Source organism: Gigantopelta aegis, chromosome 5, assembly GCF_016097555.1.
Source record: "Gigantopelta aegis isolate Gae_Host chromosome 5, Gae_host_genome, whole genome shotgun sequence".
NCBI lineage: Eukaryota > Metazoa > Mollusca > Gastropoda > Neomphalida > Peltospiridae > Gigantopelta > Gigantopelta aegis.
In genome coordinates, this window is record NC_054703.1 from 24,165,156 (window position 1) to 24,180,995 (window position 15,840).

General features: G+C 39.1%; 1 protein-coding gene across 1 annotated transcript in view; it reads left to right on the forward strand.

The window, feature by feature from the left end:
• The first annotated feature begins 1,048 nt into the window (after window positions 1-1,048).
• Window positions 1,049-15,840, forward strand: part of LOC121373558 (BTB/POZ domain-containing protein 6-B-like) — a 29,153-nt gene continuing 14,361 nt past the window's right edge. Inside the window, exons 1-5 of the mRNA XM_041500241.1 lie at window positions 1,049-1,137; window positions 5,707-5,834; window positions 6,701-6,810; window positions 9,510-9,654; window positions 15,207-15,352. Of these exons, the coding sequence (XP_041356175.1) occupies window positions 1,049-1,137; window positions 5,707-5,834; window positions 6,701-6,810; window positions 9,510-9,654; window positions 15,207-15,352 (618 nt within the window). The remainder of the gene's footprint in view (window positions 1,138-5,706; window positions 5,835-6,700; window positions 6,811-9,509; window positions 9,655-15,206; window positions 15,353-15,840) is intronic.

Sequence of the window (15,840 nt, forward strand, 5' to 3'; positions counted from 1 at the left end):
TTTAAACGGTATTAATTTGATCGGTCAATATTGTATATATACAAACAAAAAAACCTGACCGGTACTCGGAGCCACCCACTTAACGAATAAGTGGATTCTTGGGTGACACCGAGGATTATATAGTAATGGCATCTGTCATCCGTATAGGTGACGCACCCCTTCGGGTGTAGAGCTTACGAATGCTTGGGGAGAACGGCGAGGACACCTCACTCCATGAACTGGATCAACACACCTGCCAACTAACAACAACAATGACGGCACATACGTTTCACCGCCACACCAGACGGCGACTCGCGGGCCTTTCATCATATATCATCATATCATACCATTCATATCATTTAAATATGGCCCACCCGTGTTGTATGGATAACCTGGGGGGGGGCGGGATGGGGGGGACGCCGTGGTAGGGTGCTTATTTGGGTGCGATAGGGCGTTGGCGGTTTTGACCGATAGGGATGCCTGTTAGGAGGCCTCCCCCCCCCCGGAACGCCCCCCCCCCATGGAAATCCGGACTGACCGGAATGGGCCGCCGGCCTGTTGGAGCGCCGCATTGGCCTGTGGCGCTGCTCTCCCCCCTTTGCGAACCCTTTAACCTCCAGGGCTAATTTTAATCAAAAAATATATACAAATATATAAATAATATTATCAATCAACAATTATAGTATATATTTCTTTTGAACTGCCCGACTGAAAATGTAATCACAACTTTGCACCTACTAAATACATATTAATAGAATAGAATGATATAGGTTTTATTAGTTTATGGTGCTACTATAAGTAATATATTAAATAATATCTAATAATGATAGATCCCAAATTGTTTTAACTGTTTGAGTTCTTTTTTAAGTGGTCATACCACACTATTTAAAATTACCCCCTGCATCTTTTCATACACTCCCCCGCCCCCTCCCGCCCCGGAGTCAGTCACTGGCGAGGTCAGAGGCTGAATCCGGGGTGGGCGTGCCTGAACCCTAGTGGATAGGGGCACGCAAAATGAGTTTCCAGTTCCAGATACATCTATTAATAAAGACGTGACTTCTAAACGAAAATGGCGGAAGTCGGTCCACCGGACTACGAAACACAGAAGCTTGAAATAGAATATCTAATGAAGCAGACCCTTGAAAAGGGAGACACTTGGTAAGTCAGTGTTTTAGACTGTTTCTTAAACTTAAATACATATTTATGTATGTGTTACTGAACAGCCGAACTGACATACTTTCGGGACGAGAGGTATGCCAGACGTTTCGACCCCAAACCAGATCGCCCCAAGTCATGTCGCCCCCAGTTTGACAAGTTCGATCAAAGTGTTAATTCGCATCTCCCCCAATATTATATCAAGTACTAAAGATGATTTTAGCAGAGTTTTTTTTTTCCCACACGTTTTTTTTTTTTTGGCACTGAGAATCAAGAAAAGGAAACATCTAGTCTGTTTATATATATATATATATATATAATTAAAAAAAACAACAAAAAACAATAATAATAAAAACAAAACAAAACAACAACAACAACAAAACACAACAATTATGATATTATTTAGTACCAAAGAGATATAACGGTTAACCATTGAACTAAAACAGATAGTAGAAAAAAATCATGTTTTTTGTACACCAATCGTGGCGCACTAGATGGATCGAGAAGTAGCCGGATGGTCCCTCTGACTGGAATCGATCCCAGACCGTCCATGGATCAGGCAAGCGCTTTACCACTGGGCTATGTCCCAACCCGAAACTGAGTAGAAGTCTGAACAGTTTTTTAACTTGCGGTCTCACCAGAACTGAAGAAAAATTGTATTCCAGACCATCTCTACCACTGTATGTAAGAAATGGTAACACGCAGACTGACGTCAGCAGTAGCAGGTGCATATCCTAACACAGGTAGCCCAGTGATAAAGCACTCGCTCAATGCGCGGTCGGTCTGGGATCGATCCCCATCAGTGGGCCCATTGGGATATTTCTCGTTCTACCAAGTGCACCACGACTGGCATATCAAAGGTCGAGGTATGTAGTATCCTGTCTGTGGGATGGTGCATATAAAGATTCCTTTGCTGTTAATCAAAAAGAGTAGCCCATGAAGTGGCGATAGCGGGTTTCCTCCCTAAATATCTGTGTGGTTCTTAACCATATGTCCGACGCTATATAACCGTAAATAAATGTGTTGAGTGCGTTGTTAGATAAAACATTCCTTCCTTCTTAACACAGATAACTTGATTTGTAAATGCAAAAACTACATATCAAGAAACAAGACAATTAATGCTATTAGTTTTTGACAATAAAAATTGTCTATATAAATACGTGTAGTTGCATTTTAAGTTTGCAGATATTAAACGAGTTCCAACGGGCAAATGTGTTTTCAGTATCTGAACACAAAGCCTTGAAAAGAACAGAGCAACACACAAATACACACCCTAAACACAATAATAACAACAGCAACAACACAATTAGATCCATGGTCATCGACTACGAGTTTCAAACTAGTCTTGGGAGAGTGGCTGTCCCAGGAAGGTTAAAATGTTGTTTGGTTAACGACTCCATTAGAACACATTGATTTATTAATAACCATCAGTTATTGGATGTCAAACATTTGGTAATTTGGGTGGTAATTTTAGAGAGAAAACCGCTACTAATGTTGTTGTTTTTTGTTGTTGTTTTTTTGTGGGGGTTTTTAATTAGTAGCAAAGGACCTGTTATATACACTATGTAACATACAAGTTAGCACACACCTGAGCATTTTATATATACCAGTTGTGGTACAGTGGCTGGAACGAGAAATAGCCCAATGGACCCAATATGTCGGGGATCGATCCTAGATCAAATGCGCATCAAGCGAGCACTTTGCCACTGAACTACGTCCCGCCTTCCTAGGAAGGCCCCGTCGGTGGGGCCCATTGGGTTATTTCTCGCTCCAGCCAATGCACCACGACTGATATATCAAAATCCGTAGTGTGTGCGATCTTATCTGTGGTGTGGTGCATATAAAATATCCCTTGCTGCTAATCGAAAAGAGTAGCCCATGAAGTGGCGACAGCTGGTTTCCTCCCTCAATATCTGTGTGGTCCATAACCATATGTCCGACGTCATATAACAGTAAATAAAATGTGTTGAGTGCGTCGTTAAATAAAACATTTCTTTCCTAACATAGGAAGGATGAAGTGGTCTTCAGTCGCGCTCACATCAGCCATACATATTTGATGTATTATTTTATTTTAACGAAGGACCATCCTCCTCAGTGTGGACATTGCCAGTGTACTGTCAGTGTGCGTCACATTGTGGTGGAGTGTAATCTTCTGAAATAGACGAGAAACAATTTATTTGGCAATAGAAATGTTTTGGAATCTTTTTCAATTCCAAACAAAATTACTTGGAACGTTTTAAAAACATTTTGATTTCTATACAAAGTTTTAAAATATACAGACCTTGAATTGTTTATGGTGAAACAAACATAAAATATATTTACCTTGATATTTGCATATCCAATTTTTGGTTAAAACGTACCCACCTTTTGATCAAAATGTACACACCTTTTAATCAAAACGTACCCACCTTTTGGTCAAAATTTACCCATGCCGAAACGTACCCATGTTTTGGTCAAACTGTTCCCTATTTATTAATAATAATTATAATTAATTTAAACAACCCGTACCTAAACCAAAACACACCAAACCAAAACGTACGTAAACCAAAATATATCTTACCAAAACGTACTCGTCTTTGGTCAAAACGAACCAAGTACAAATAACATTTTGAGAATTGTTCTATGCACCAAAATAAACTCGTTTCACAGATTTCGTTTGTCAGCCTGTTCATGCAATACACTTTGTGTATTTATATGTGAAAATCAGTTGATCTATGAAATATCTCAATATTTAATTTTTCAAATTGTAAGCTGTAGTTCTAAATGTTACATATGATATTATAGGCAGCCTATAATTCAAACTCAAGTCACGGCAGATGTATCGAGCTACAAACCAACTGGCCCTGTGGCTAGTGGCGTTTTAGAAGAACAAAAATCAAACTTAAAACATTGGTTAATATTAGATCACTGGCTCACTATTATGTCAATATTGTCAAACTAATTAATAGGTGTCTTCTGGAAAAATATATTTATAAACACACAGAAAATGCATAGCTAAGATTCATGGAATCAACCACTATTTTGCCAAAGTTCCATTCATCTCTGCATTGTGTTTAGATACGGGGATCGACCCCAGACCGACTGCGCATCAAGCGAGCGTTTTACCACTTTACTCTTTACCGACCAGTCTTGACAATGGATAAAGGTTTATTCCGTCAAACCGGCCTCGGTGGCATCGTGGCAGGCCATCGGTCTACAGGCTGGTAGGTACTGGGTTCGGATCCCAGTCGAGGCATGGGATTTTTAATCGAGATACCGACTCCAAACCCTGAGTGAGTGCTCCGCAAGGCTCAATGGGTAGGTGTAAACCACATGCACCGACCAGTGATCCATAACTGGTTCAACAAAGGCCATGGTTTGTGCTATCCTGCCTGTGGGAAGCGCAAATAAAAGATCCCTTGCTGCCTGTCGTAAAAAGAGTAGCCTATGTGGCGACAGCGGGTTTCCTCTAAAAACAGTGTCAGAATGACCATATGTTTGACGTCCAATAGCCGATGATAAGATAAAAAATCAATGTGCTCTAGCGGCGTCGTTAAATAAAACAAACTTTACTTTTACTTTTATTCCGTCAAAAATGACATTTGCGGGATCAAATAGACAATAACACCCGCAAATCTAAAAACTCCATATGATTATCTCCTAAATATAAAATATCCCTGTTAAATTTATTGCTATCTATTTATTGAGGCTAGCATTTTAATTAAATTTAGTTGTAAATTAAACCTCTTTTGTATTGAAAACAGTACATGCTATGGTCTACGGTCTATGTTAAATCTTTGTGCAGTTATTCAGATTAAGAAATTAGTGTCGACAATGACGATGATAGACAATACATGTAAATATTGAATTTTAAAAATGAAAAAGAAAAAACCTCGATTAGTTTAAATTTATATAAAATGAGTTTTATATTATTTTGTTACACACCCATTGGTGAGAACACCATGTGTTATTTTTTGTTTCACGTACGAGTGTTAACAATTTCAAGACATGACTGCTCCTAGGTGATGACCAGGTCACCAATGCCATACATCCAATGAAACAACTACACAATGGAAATCTATTACACTGTGATGTATAGTTAACCTGACATTCATGTGTCAGTGACACGCAAGTCAGCTACAAGTTCATAACTTTTAGTCGAAAAAGATGTTAAAATTTGCTTAAAACCTGGTTTAAGACATAGAATAATACATTCGTGTCTGGTAGATACCATTTATCTCACAACTCGTTGTTTAAAAACGCATCAAACTCGCTTTTGCTCGTTAGATACTTTTTAAAGCAACTCGTTGTGAGATAAATGGTATCTAACGGACACTCATATATTATTCTCTAGATAACGGTCTAGAATTGATTCTCTCAATATTTGGCACTTTCTTTTAGATTAAATTGTCAAAAGTGGATTGCTTTCCATTCCACACAATGAACCGAGTCTTGAATTACTTTCTAGAGAAAAATCAGTGCATAATGAATTGACTTTTGAATAGTTATTTATAGTCAACAGTGCTTGTTCATTTGTATGATAGCACTTATATCTTAATATATATATATTATAATTGTGTATTGTTATTCCAGGTATCTGGTTGACATATGGTGGTTTAAGCAGTGGAAAATGTTTGTTGGGTTTGAATCGTGGGATATTGATCAAGCAGGTGAAGACCGTGCCAATCCTGGACCAATAGATCATTCCTCCTTACTAAAAGGTACTTGTATATTCCACATTTTAAAAGTATCTATTTAATGCAATTAGTGGTGAGTATTTAACATTTTTAATTACGTGTTTCGATGACATATTAATTTTTAGAATTGTTTTCTAGTACTGGAAGATGTAAACTTTCTTCACATTGCTGAGGGTTTTGTTTTTTGTGGGTTTTGTTCATATTTCATGCTTCGCTTGTCGGAAATGCCTTGCTACACTTGGTTCCCGGGAGGTTTCTTTTTTTCTTTTTTCCCCCAATAATAATAATAGTATAATAATAACAGCACAGGTCTTCTGGAATGTTTATAAAATCCACTAGCCATGGGATTGGTGATTTAAAAAAATTACTAGCCATGATTAAAAATTCACTAGCTCTACTTTACTTTAAGTTAATACAATTTTACTAAATAATAGTAATAATAAGATATATCACCTAAAGAGGGAGATAGAGCTTAAAAACACTAACATTGGGGGATGGGTGGGGGCAAGATATTCGTATTTACAAAATGACTTAACTGGAACATTTGACCAAAACCATTTCATTAGCCTTGGGCATGGCAATATAGTTATTTACTAGCCATGGGAGTGGGGCTACCATAATCTAGAAGCCCTGAACAACAACACAAAAACATTTTTTCATTTGGAATTATGTTTTTACTGGATTTGTTCATATATTTTCAATCTTCGTTTTTATAGCAAATGTAGTAAGCATTAACACAAGTATGGCCAGAATAAAATAAATGAATTTTACCTGCCTGTTTTATTTGTAATGATAATGAATCTAAATTAATTACAATGTAGAAACGAACTTGACTTTACCGCTCCTTTCAGTTAGAATGGTATCATTTAAAATTGCTGTTTGTTTCTCAGAAGACAACAAGACCTTGAAGGAACATCTTGTTGATGATCTTGACTACTATTTACTGCCGGCTGAGGCCTGGTCCAAATTAGTGGCTTGGTATGGGACTGCGGTAGGACAGGTATGTGTAACTACTTAGTAATACATTGTTACTTCTTTCACAATTTATGTCTTACAACTTGCCTGGAACAGTATTTTGTTTTTTGTATCTCTTCCACTATTAATATCGAGCCAAATTACCTGAACAGTATTACATTTCCCCATTTGGGGGTGGGATCTAATTTGGTTAGTAGCGTGTTCGCCTGTGGATCAAACCCCATCAGGGAACCCATTCTCTGAGTGTCTTTTCTTCTGTCCTGGCAATGCACTAAGACTGGTATGTGCTGTCCTGTATGTAGAACATCTAAAAGACCCCATAGTTGATATGATGAATAAATCAATGTATTCTAGTGGTGCCTTTAAACAAAACAAACTTTACTTTTCACATTTCTCGCTATTAGATCGTGACAGATTTATTAATAGTGTTATAAATAGTTATATGTTATAGCACTTGACCCCCCCCCCCCCAAAAAAAAAACAAAAAAAACAAAACAAACAACAACAACAAAAAACAACCCCACAACAAAAACCCAACAGTACAACGAAGAAGCCAAAAATATCTAAGTTTAAAGAATATTTATTTGTCAAAACATAATGGGATTAGCTAACAACCTTAATCTATGTTAAGACCCCTCCCAGCATTTTACAAGTGGATACACATTAAGATACAAAGTTCAGTTAAATTAAGATACAAATCATAAAAAATAATTGACGTTTTGTTTTCTGATTAACCAGAACAGTGTCATTGTTACTTGTTTTTCAATTCACATACCAATGATATCACTGAGACTATACATGTATATATACTCTTCAAAAGAAGAAACGCAAAACCACATTGTCGTAACATTTGGAGAATTGATTTAATTATTGAATGGTGAGTCCGATAATTACCAAATGTTGCAGGATTGTTCACAATTCACTCTAGTCCATTGTGAGTAAGTGATAGGACACACCACCAAGGTCAAGGTCATCTGGAGTCAATACCGGGTGTGGCCTCCGCGTGTGTTGACAACTGCCTGGCACCGCCTGCCCATTGAAGCAACCAGAGTACGGATGACGTCCCGGGGGATGGTGGCCCACTCGGCCTGCAAGGCTGCTGCCAGCTCGGGCAGGGTCTGGTGCTGTGGTTGTCGCTGTCGGAGGCGTCGGTCCAACTCGTCCCATAGATGCTCAATTGGGTTCAAATCCGGTGATATCGATGGCCAAGGAAGGACATTAATGTTGTTGTTCTGTAGGAAAGCCGTTGTGAGACGTGCTGTGTGAGGCCTGGCGTTGTCATGTTGGAACACTGCGTTGGCGTTGGCCATAACTGGAACGATGTGTGGCCGGAGGATCTGGTCAATGTAGCCCTGTGCATTCAGGTTGCCCTGCACGTGGACCAGGTCAGTTCTGCCAGTGTGTGAGATGGCTGCCCACACCATGACACTACCCCCGCCGAATCTGTCCACTTCCTGCACGCAGTTTGCCGCATAACGTTCACCACGACGCCTATACACGCGACATCTTCCATCATGACGTCGGAGCAGAAATCGGGACTCGTCACTGAACCACACCTGTCTCCATCGCAGTTGAGGCCATTGTCGATGAATCTGGCACCACTGCAGTCGGAGTCGACGGTGTTGTGGTGTTAAGATGACACCTCGAACTGGACGTCTGGCACGAATTCCTACCTCACGTAGGCGGTTCCGTACGGTCTGGTCGGATATCCTGCGCAAACCTGGTATAGCTGCGACTGTGGAGGTGGCAGTAGTCAATCGTTCCCGAAGGTGGCGTACCCGGATGTAGCGGTCCTGCCCGGGGGTAGTGACCCGTGGTCGACCGGATCTAGGGAGGTCACGTGTTGATCCATGTTGCTGGTAACGGTCCCACAGTCTGGAGATGGTGCTTGGGGACACATGGAATGCCCTGGCAACGGCCGTTCTGGATTCGCCTGCGTCTAGTCGGCCGATGGCATTGTTTCTCTGCGGTTCACTGAGACGTGGCATGTCCTGGATTGTCAACTGTCGGCCAGATACAGAGGCCAGGCAAGCGAACACCCTGCACTTTTATACTGTCGGTGTTCATGTTGCACGTGCAGACAACGCACGTGCAGTGGTGACATGGTTTGCACGTGGCTGCGTTTTTGCGAATATTCACATTTTGGAACTTTATTGTACAGTAGCTGCGTTTTATCGAATGTAACCGTGGGAATGTGTTTGGGACATGCAATGACCTTATATTCACAAAGCATGAACCGGTAGGAAACATAAAATCGGAGTTATAACCCATTTGTACCCTTTTGCGTTTCTTTTTTTTAAGAGTATATATATATATCTATATATATATTTGTGTGTATTATTTCTTTTTCATTCACAGTTTATATTTCACCACGTCCTGGAACAGTATATGTTTACATATTTTTCAAATCTTACCCTGCAACTTGACCAAAACAGTATTATCATTGTCTTTTACAGCTCATACCTCGCGTCATGGTCTGGCACAATATTATATTTATATTTTGCCCAGTCTTGACATTTGTTTCACGTTTGTCATCATTTATATCACACCACCAGACCGGGTGCAGAGCTAGTTTCACATCTGGGGCTGTCATTCTTGTATGTACATTAACCGACTAAACATCCAGGGGTTTTACAGTTTATGTGTTACAGTTACATTGTCGTCTCAAACTATACTGCGTTTGATTTAGGAACGTTTGACATAGTCTGTTTTGTTTCTTTCTAGGAAGCTATTTCTCGGAAGGTCATTGAGGTGGGAATGTTTGTGAAACATTGTAAAGTGGAGGTGTACCTTCTCGAATTGAAGCTTTGTGAAAATTTCGAATCCAACACATTTGTGAACAAGTTCTTCAGTCGAACTGATACCATAGGTATAACTGTAATATATGGTGACAGTGCAAACTCCCATTGCAAACAGTGGTGCTTATTTAACCCAGTACTTGTTTTAATAACAGTTAACTGCTTAGATTTAAAATATTTTAAATAAGTAATCCATAAAGTGAAAAGAAGATTTTAAAGTTATTGTGACACGGATTGTTTGGAGTCATAAATTTGTTAATGTATTTATGGATGTAAACCAGAGAAAATGTGCATGAAACAGCTAGAAGAAATGCATTCAAGCAGTTGATGCAGGGATTGCATGCTTTGTGCAAGAAACCTGGAATATTCGGGAGAAATCCTGTCCAGTGTTCACCATAAAATGCGAGACATTCAGTCGTAAATCAGTGCCACTCTGTGCAGCCTTCAGAAGTCCAGAAGTCAGAAAAACACCATTAGTAAACTGTTTCATGCAGTTTCGTCATGCCACGCCTCAGTGAAAATGACAGATGGTGAGTCATAGGGATGCTTGAATCTGGGACCTCGCAGCGTGACATCGCATGTCAAATCAACGGCCACAGAAACACCATATGGCACTTATGGCAACAATATTAACAAAACAACCAGGTCAGGTACCGTCCCCGTAGCGGACGACCACCCGTGACAACCCCTCACCAAGACGCATGGATCCTAAACGAATGCGAAACAGGCATTCCCAGGAACCTACTCCAGCGTTAAGTGGCCTCAATGAGACGACGGTGCCAGGCCTGTATCAATGCTCAAGGTGGACACACTTGCTACTGGCAGTATGAACTTCGCTCTGGACCCCCTCTAGTGCTGTGGCTCATTTGCATATGGCAGATGCGCCCTTTTCATGGACTATTGCTCGTTTCCATACCTTCGGACATTGCTCTACCCATATTATAACATTACAATACATACACGGCAGCAAAAAATTATCATAAATTATGTTTGTCTTTTGTGTGTTACAATAACTTTTGCCTTTTAGTATATTTGAAATTAAATTAAAATAAATACTTCTGGTTCTTTACACTAATTTGTAAATGATATAGCGCATTGATAACATTATTTCTGTTCTAAATTAATATACTTGAAAATAGCTGATCAGGCTTTATTATACACGGTTTGCTCTGGGTGATCACAAACATTTGCTAAACCATCTATTAAAACCAAACACTTCCAGATACCCATAGTTATTTTGTTTATCTATTTATCATAAATTACATGGATTAGTTTTGCCAAATTAAAATTGGGCAGAGATTGCCCAGTTTCGGATTTTCCAATAAATTTGAATGGATCGGTTGTGCTGCGTAAGGACCACTGTTTTTAGTGGGGGTTTTTGTTTCCTTCTTGTGCATTGTGTATATTGGTGTAATATATGTGTATTTGTTATTGTTTCGTGCTGATTTTGTTAAGCACATTTTATATCTATTACTTTTCTTCCAGGATTGGTTAACTTTTTTTGTTAATTATTAGTATTAGCTTTCCCGGGCCAAAAGAGCCATGATTGATTTCTTCTCCAATTCCACCAAGCAGGTTTCAATCAAACGTGGTCCAAATGATACTTTTCTTCCAGGATTGGCCCACTTTTTTTGTTAATTATTAGTATTAGCAAACGTGGTCCAAATGATCCTATTATGGTTCTGATTCAGTTCAACAGATCAGATTGGAACCAAACAGGGTCTTCATGACCTCTGATTTTCTGAAACATTATTGATTTCTTCTTAAGTTCCAACAAGTCCGATTTAAACCAAACAGGGTCTTCATGACCTCTGATTTTCTGAAACATTATTGATTTCTTCTTAAGTTCAACAAGTCCGATTTAAACCAAACAGGGTCTTCATGACCTCTGATTTTCTGAAACATTATTGATTTCTTCTTAAGTTCAACAAGTCCGATTTAAACCAAACAGGGTCTTCATGACCTCTGATTTTCTGAAACATTATTGATTTCTTCTTAAGTTCCAACAAGTTCGATTTAAACCAAACAGGGTCTTCATGACCTCTGATTTTCTGAAACATTATTGATTTCTTCTTAAGTTCAACAAGTCCGATTTAAACCAAACAGGGTCTTCATGACCTCTGATTTGCTGAAACATTATTGATTTCTTCTTAAGTTCAACAAGTCCGATTTAAACCAAACAGGGTCTTCATGACCTCTGATTTGCTGAAACATTATTGATTTCTTCTTAAGTTCAACAAGTCCGATTTAAACCAAACAGGGTCTTCATGACCTCTGATTTTCTGAAACATTATTGATTTCTTCTTAAGTTCAACAAGTCCGATTTAAACCAAACAGGGTCTTCATGACCTCTGATTTTCTGAAACATTATTGATTTCTTCTTAATTTCAACAAGTCCGATTTAAACCAAACAGGGTCTTCATGACCTCTGATTTGCTGAAACATTATTGATTTCTTCTTAAGTTCAACAAGTCCGATTTAAACCAAACAGGGTCTTCATGACCTCTGATTCTCTGAGACATCTTCGACTTCTTCTCAAGTTCAAGCAGGCAAATTTCAACCAGTCTTGATATATTAATTTCAGTTCAACTTATGTCCGTGCTTATAACCAATTAAGGTTCAAGCACGCTCTCCTGGGTGCATGAAACAGCTAAAAGAAATGCATTCAAGCAGTTGTTGCAGGGATTGCATGCTTTGTGCAAGAAACTGGAATATTCGGGAGAAATCCTGTCCAGTGTTCACCATAAAATGCCAGACATTCAGTCGTAAAATCAGTGCCACTCTGTGCAGCCTTCAGAAGTCCAGAAGTCAGAAAAACACCATTAGTAAACTGTTTCATGCAGTTTCGTCATGCCACGCCTCAGTGAAAATGACAGATGGTGAGTCATAGGGATGCTTGAATCTGGGACCTCGCAGCGTGACATCGCATGTCAAATCAACGGCCACAGAAACACCATATGGCACTTATGGCAACAATATTAACAAAACAACCAGGTCAGGTACCGTCCCCGTAGCGGACGACCACCCGTGACAACCCCTCACCAAGACGCATGGATCCTAAACGAATGCGAAACAGGCATTCCCAGGAACCTACTCCAGCGTTAAGTGGCCTCAATGAGACGACGGTGCCAGGCCTGTATCAATGCTCAAGGTGGACACACTTGCTACTGGCAGTATGAACTTCGCTCTGGACCCCCTCTAGTGCTGTGGCTCATTTGCATATGGCAGATGCGCCCTTTTCATGGACTATTGCTCGTTTCCATACCTTCGGACATTGCTCTACCCATATTATAACATTACAATACATACACGGCAGCAAAAAATGATCATAAATTATGTTTGTCTTTTGTGTGTTAAATAACTTTTGCCTTTTAGTATATTTGAAATAATTTTACATAATTTGGCTCTGACATTTAAATTAAAATAAATACTTCTGGTTCTTTACACTAATTTGTAAATGATATAGCGCATTGATAACATTATTTCTGTTCTAAATTAATATACTTGAAAATAGCTGATCAGGCTTTATTATACACGGTTTGCTCTGGGTGATCACAAACATTTGCTAAACCATCTATTAAAACCAAACACTTCCAGATACCCATAGTTATTTTGTTTATCTATTTATCATAAATTACATGGATTAGTTTTGCCAAATTAAAATTGGGCAGAGATTGCCCAGTTTCGGATTTTCCAATAAATTTGAATGGATCGGTTGTGCTGTGTAAGGACCACTGTTTTTAGTGGGGTTTTTTGTTTCCTTCTTGTGCAGGTGCATTGTGTATATTGGTGTAATATATGTGTATTTGTTATTGTTTCGTGCTGATTTTGTTAAGCACATTTTATATCTATTACTTTTCTTCCAGGATTGGTTAACTTTTTTTGTTAATTATTAGTATTAGCTTTCCCGGGCCAAAAGAGCCATGATTGATTTCTTCTCCAATTCCACCAAGCAGGTTTCAATCAAACGTGGTCCAAATGATACTTTTCTTCCAGGATTGGCCAACTTTTTTTGTTAATTATTAGTATTAGCAAACGTGGTCCAAATGATCCTATTATGGTTCTGATTTGCTGAAACATTATTGATTTCTTCTCCAGTTCCACCAAGCAGGTTTCAATCAAACGTGGTCCAAATGATCCTATTATGGTTCTGATTTGCTGAAACATTATTAATTTCTTCGTAAGTTCAACAGATCAGATTTAAACCAAACAGGGTCTTCATGACCTCTGATTTTCTGAAACATTATTGATTTCTTCTTAAGTTCAACAAGTCAGATTTAAACCAAACAGGGTCTTCATGACCTCTGATTTGCTGAAACATTACTGATTTCTTCTTAAGTTCAACAAGTCCGATTTAAACCAAACAGGGTCTTCATGACCTCTGATTTGCTGAAACGTTATTGATTTCTTCTTAAGTTCAACAAGTCCGATTTAAACCAAACAGGGTCTTCATGACCTCTGATTCTCTGAGACATCTTCGACTTCTTCTCAAGTTCAAGCAGGCAAATTTCAACCAGTCTTGATATATTAATTTCAGTTCAACTTATGTCCGTGCTTATAACCAATTAAGGTTCAAGCACGCTCTCCTGGGCACACATCTCAGCTATTTCTGGGCTGTCTGTCCAGGACAATGGGTTAGTTGTTAGTGGTTAGTGAGAGAAAAGAAGGTGTATATAGTGGTCTTACACCTACCAGTTAAGTCATGAAAACTCGCTCTGGGTGGGAGACGGTACCGGGCTGCGAACCCAGTCCCTACCTGTCTTATGTTCGATGGTTTAACCACGACACCACCGAGGGTGGCGATCTTTATATAAATGATCCACTCATGGCTCTGACCAAGTGCTCTTATTTTTCGGAGCAATTCAAAATCCAAGATGACCATCCTAGCCTCTGATTGACCGAGACATTTTCGACTTCTACCAAGTTCCAGCAGGCAAATTTCATTACAAATCTCATGGACCTGTTATTATTATATTTTGGGGGGCCAATTCAAATTCCAATATGGCCGTCATGTTTCATCAGTCAGATTTCAAACAACATCTTTGACTTCTTCAGTTTCCACCAGGCAGATCCCAACCAAACAAAACAAAACTACAACAGCAACAACAACAACAAACCCTAACAGATTTTCAGAAAACCAAATCCAAGCATATACAAATTAAGTGTTTTTAAAAGTGGGTTAAATTAGGAAATATTTCATTAAAATGAATCAGAAATGATCTCATCTACTATACTAATCACAACTGGGTTTGAATTGAATCACTATATCCTGATTTAACACATTTTCCCACACTCTATATATTACATTTTGTGGTGAGGTCTGTTCCCTATATATTGTGCTAGAATGCTGAGAACTGTATATTGCATGAATCCATTGCTAGAAACGTTGTAGCCGATGGTGTACAGAATCCGGTGTTTTGAGGGGTAACGTGTTAGAATTTAGAACATTAAGGACCATGAAACCTCACCGGTTTAAAAGTCCGTATTTTAGGGGTATCCGGTTTAGAGAGGTTCTCTTATGTACCGATATTTAAAAAGTGACTGTGTGAAATATCCGGTTTTGGGGTAATTCCTGGCTAGTTTGTTAGCAGTAATTTCAGGTCATTTTATTTCTTACTGACAGATAATCTACATAAGGAAATGAGACGCACGTTCGACATCCCTGACGAGAAAGCAGTTCGTCTTTGGAATCGCTACATGAGCAGCACGTACGAACCTCTGAACAAACCTGACAATACACTACAAGATGCAGGGCTCTACCATGGACAGGTGATATATCACATTATATCTATAATTATTTTTAGTCTTGTCAAGTACATGTTATGTTGTCACCACTGGGTGGTGCATTATACACATAGTGTTGAGGTTAGCCATTGACACAAACTCTCACCTGTATCGGTGCCAGTGGCGGATCCAAAAAATCCATTTAGGGGGGCCCCAGTGACATGAGGTGGAATGCCAAGGGAACTTTGGGGGAGGTTTGGAGGGGATCATAAAAAAATGAAAATTAATATATAATAAAATTATAACTATCGCAAAATTTAGGGGGAGGGGCCCTAGGTCCGCCTCTGGGTGCATTTCTACAACAGGGTTCCAACGGTCATGGTAAAACATGGGAAAATATCAACTGTCATAAAAAAAAGTCTTGAAATTGTTTTTCTTGTTAACAATTCTGGAAAAAGTCATGAAATTTCACGTAATGGCGGGAATCAGTTTATAACTTAATATCGTGGCTATTACAGTCTTTCATGTTATTT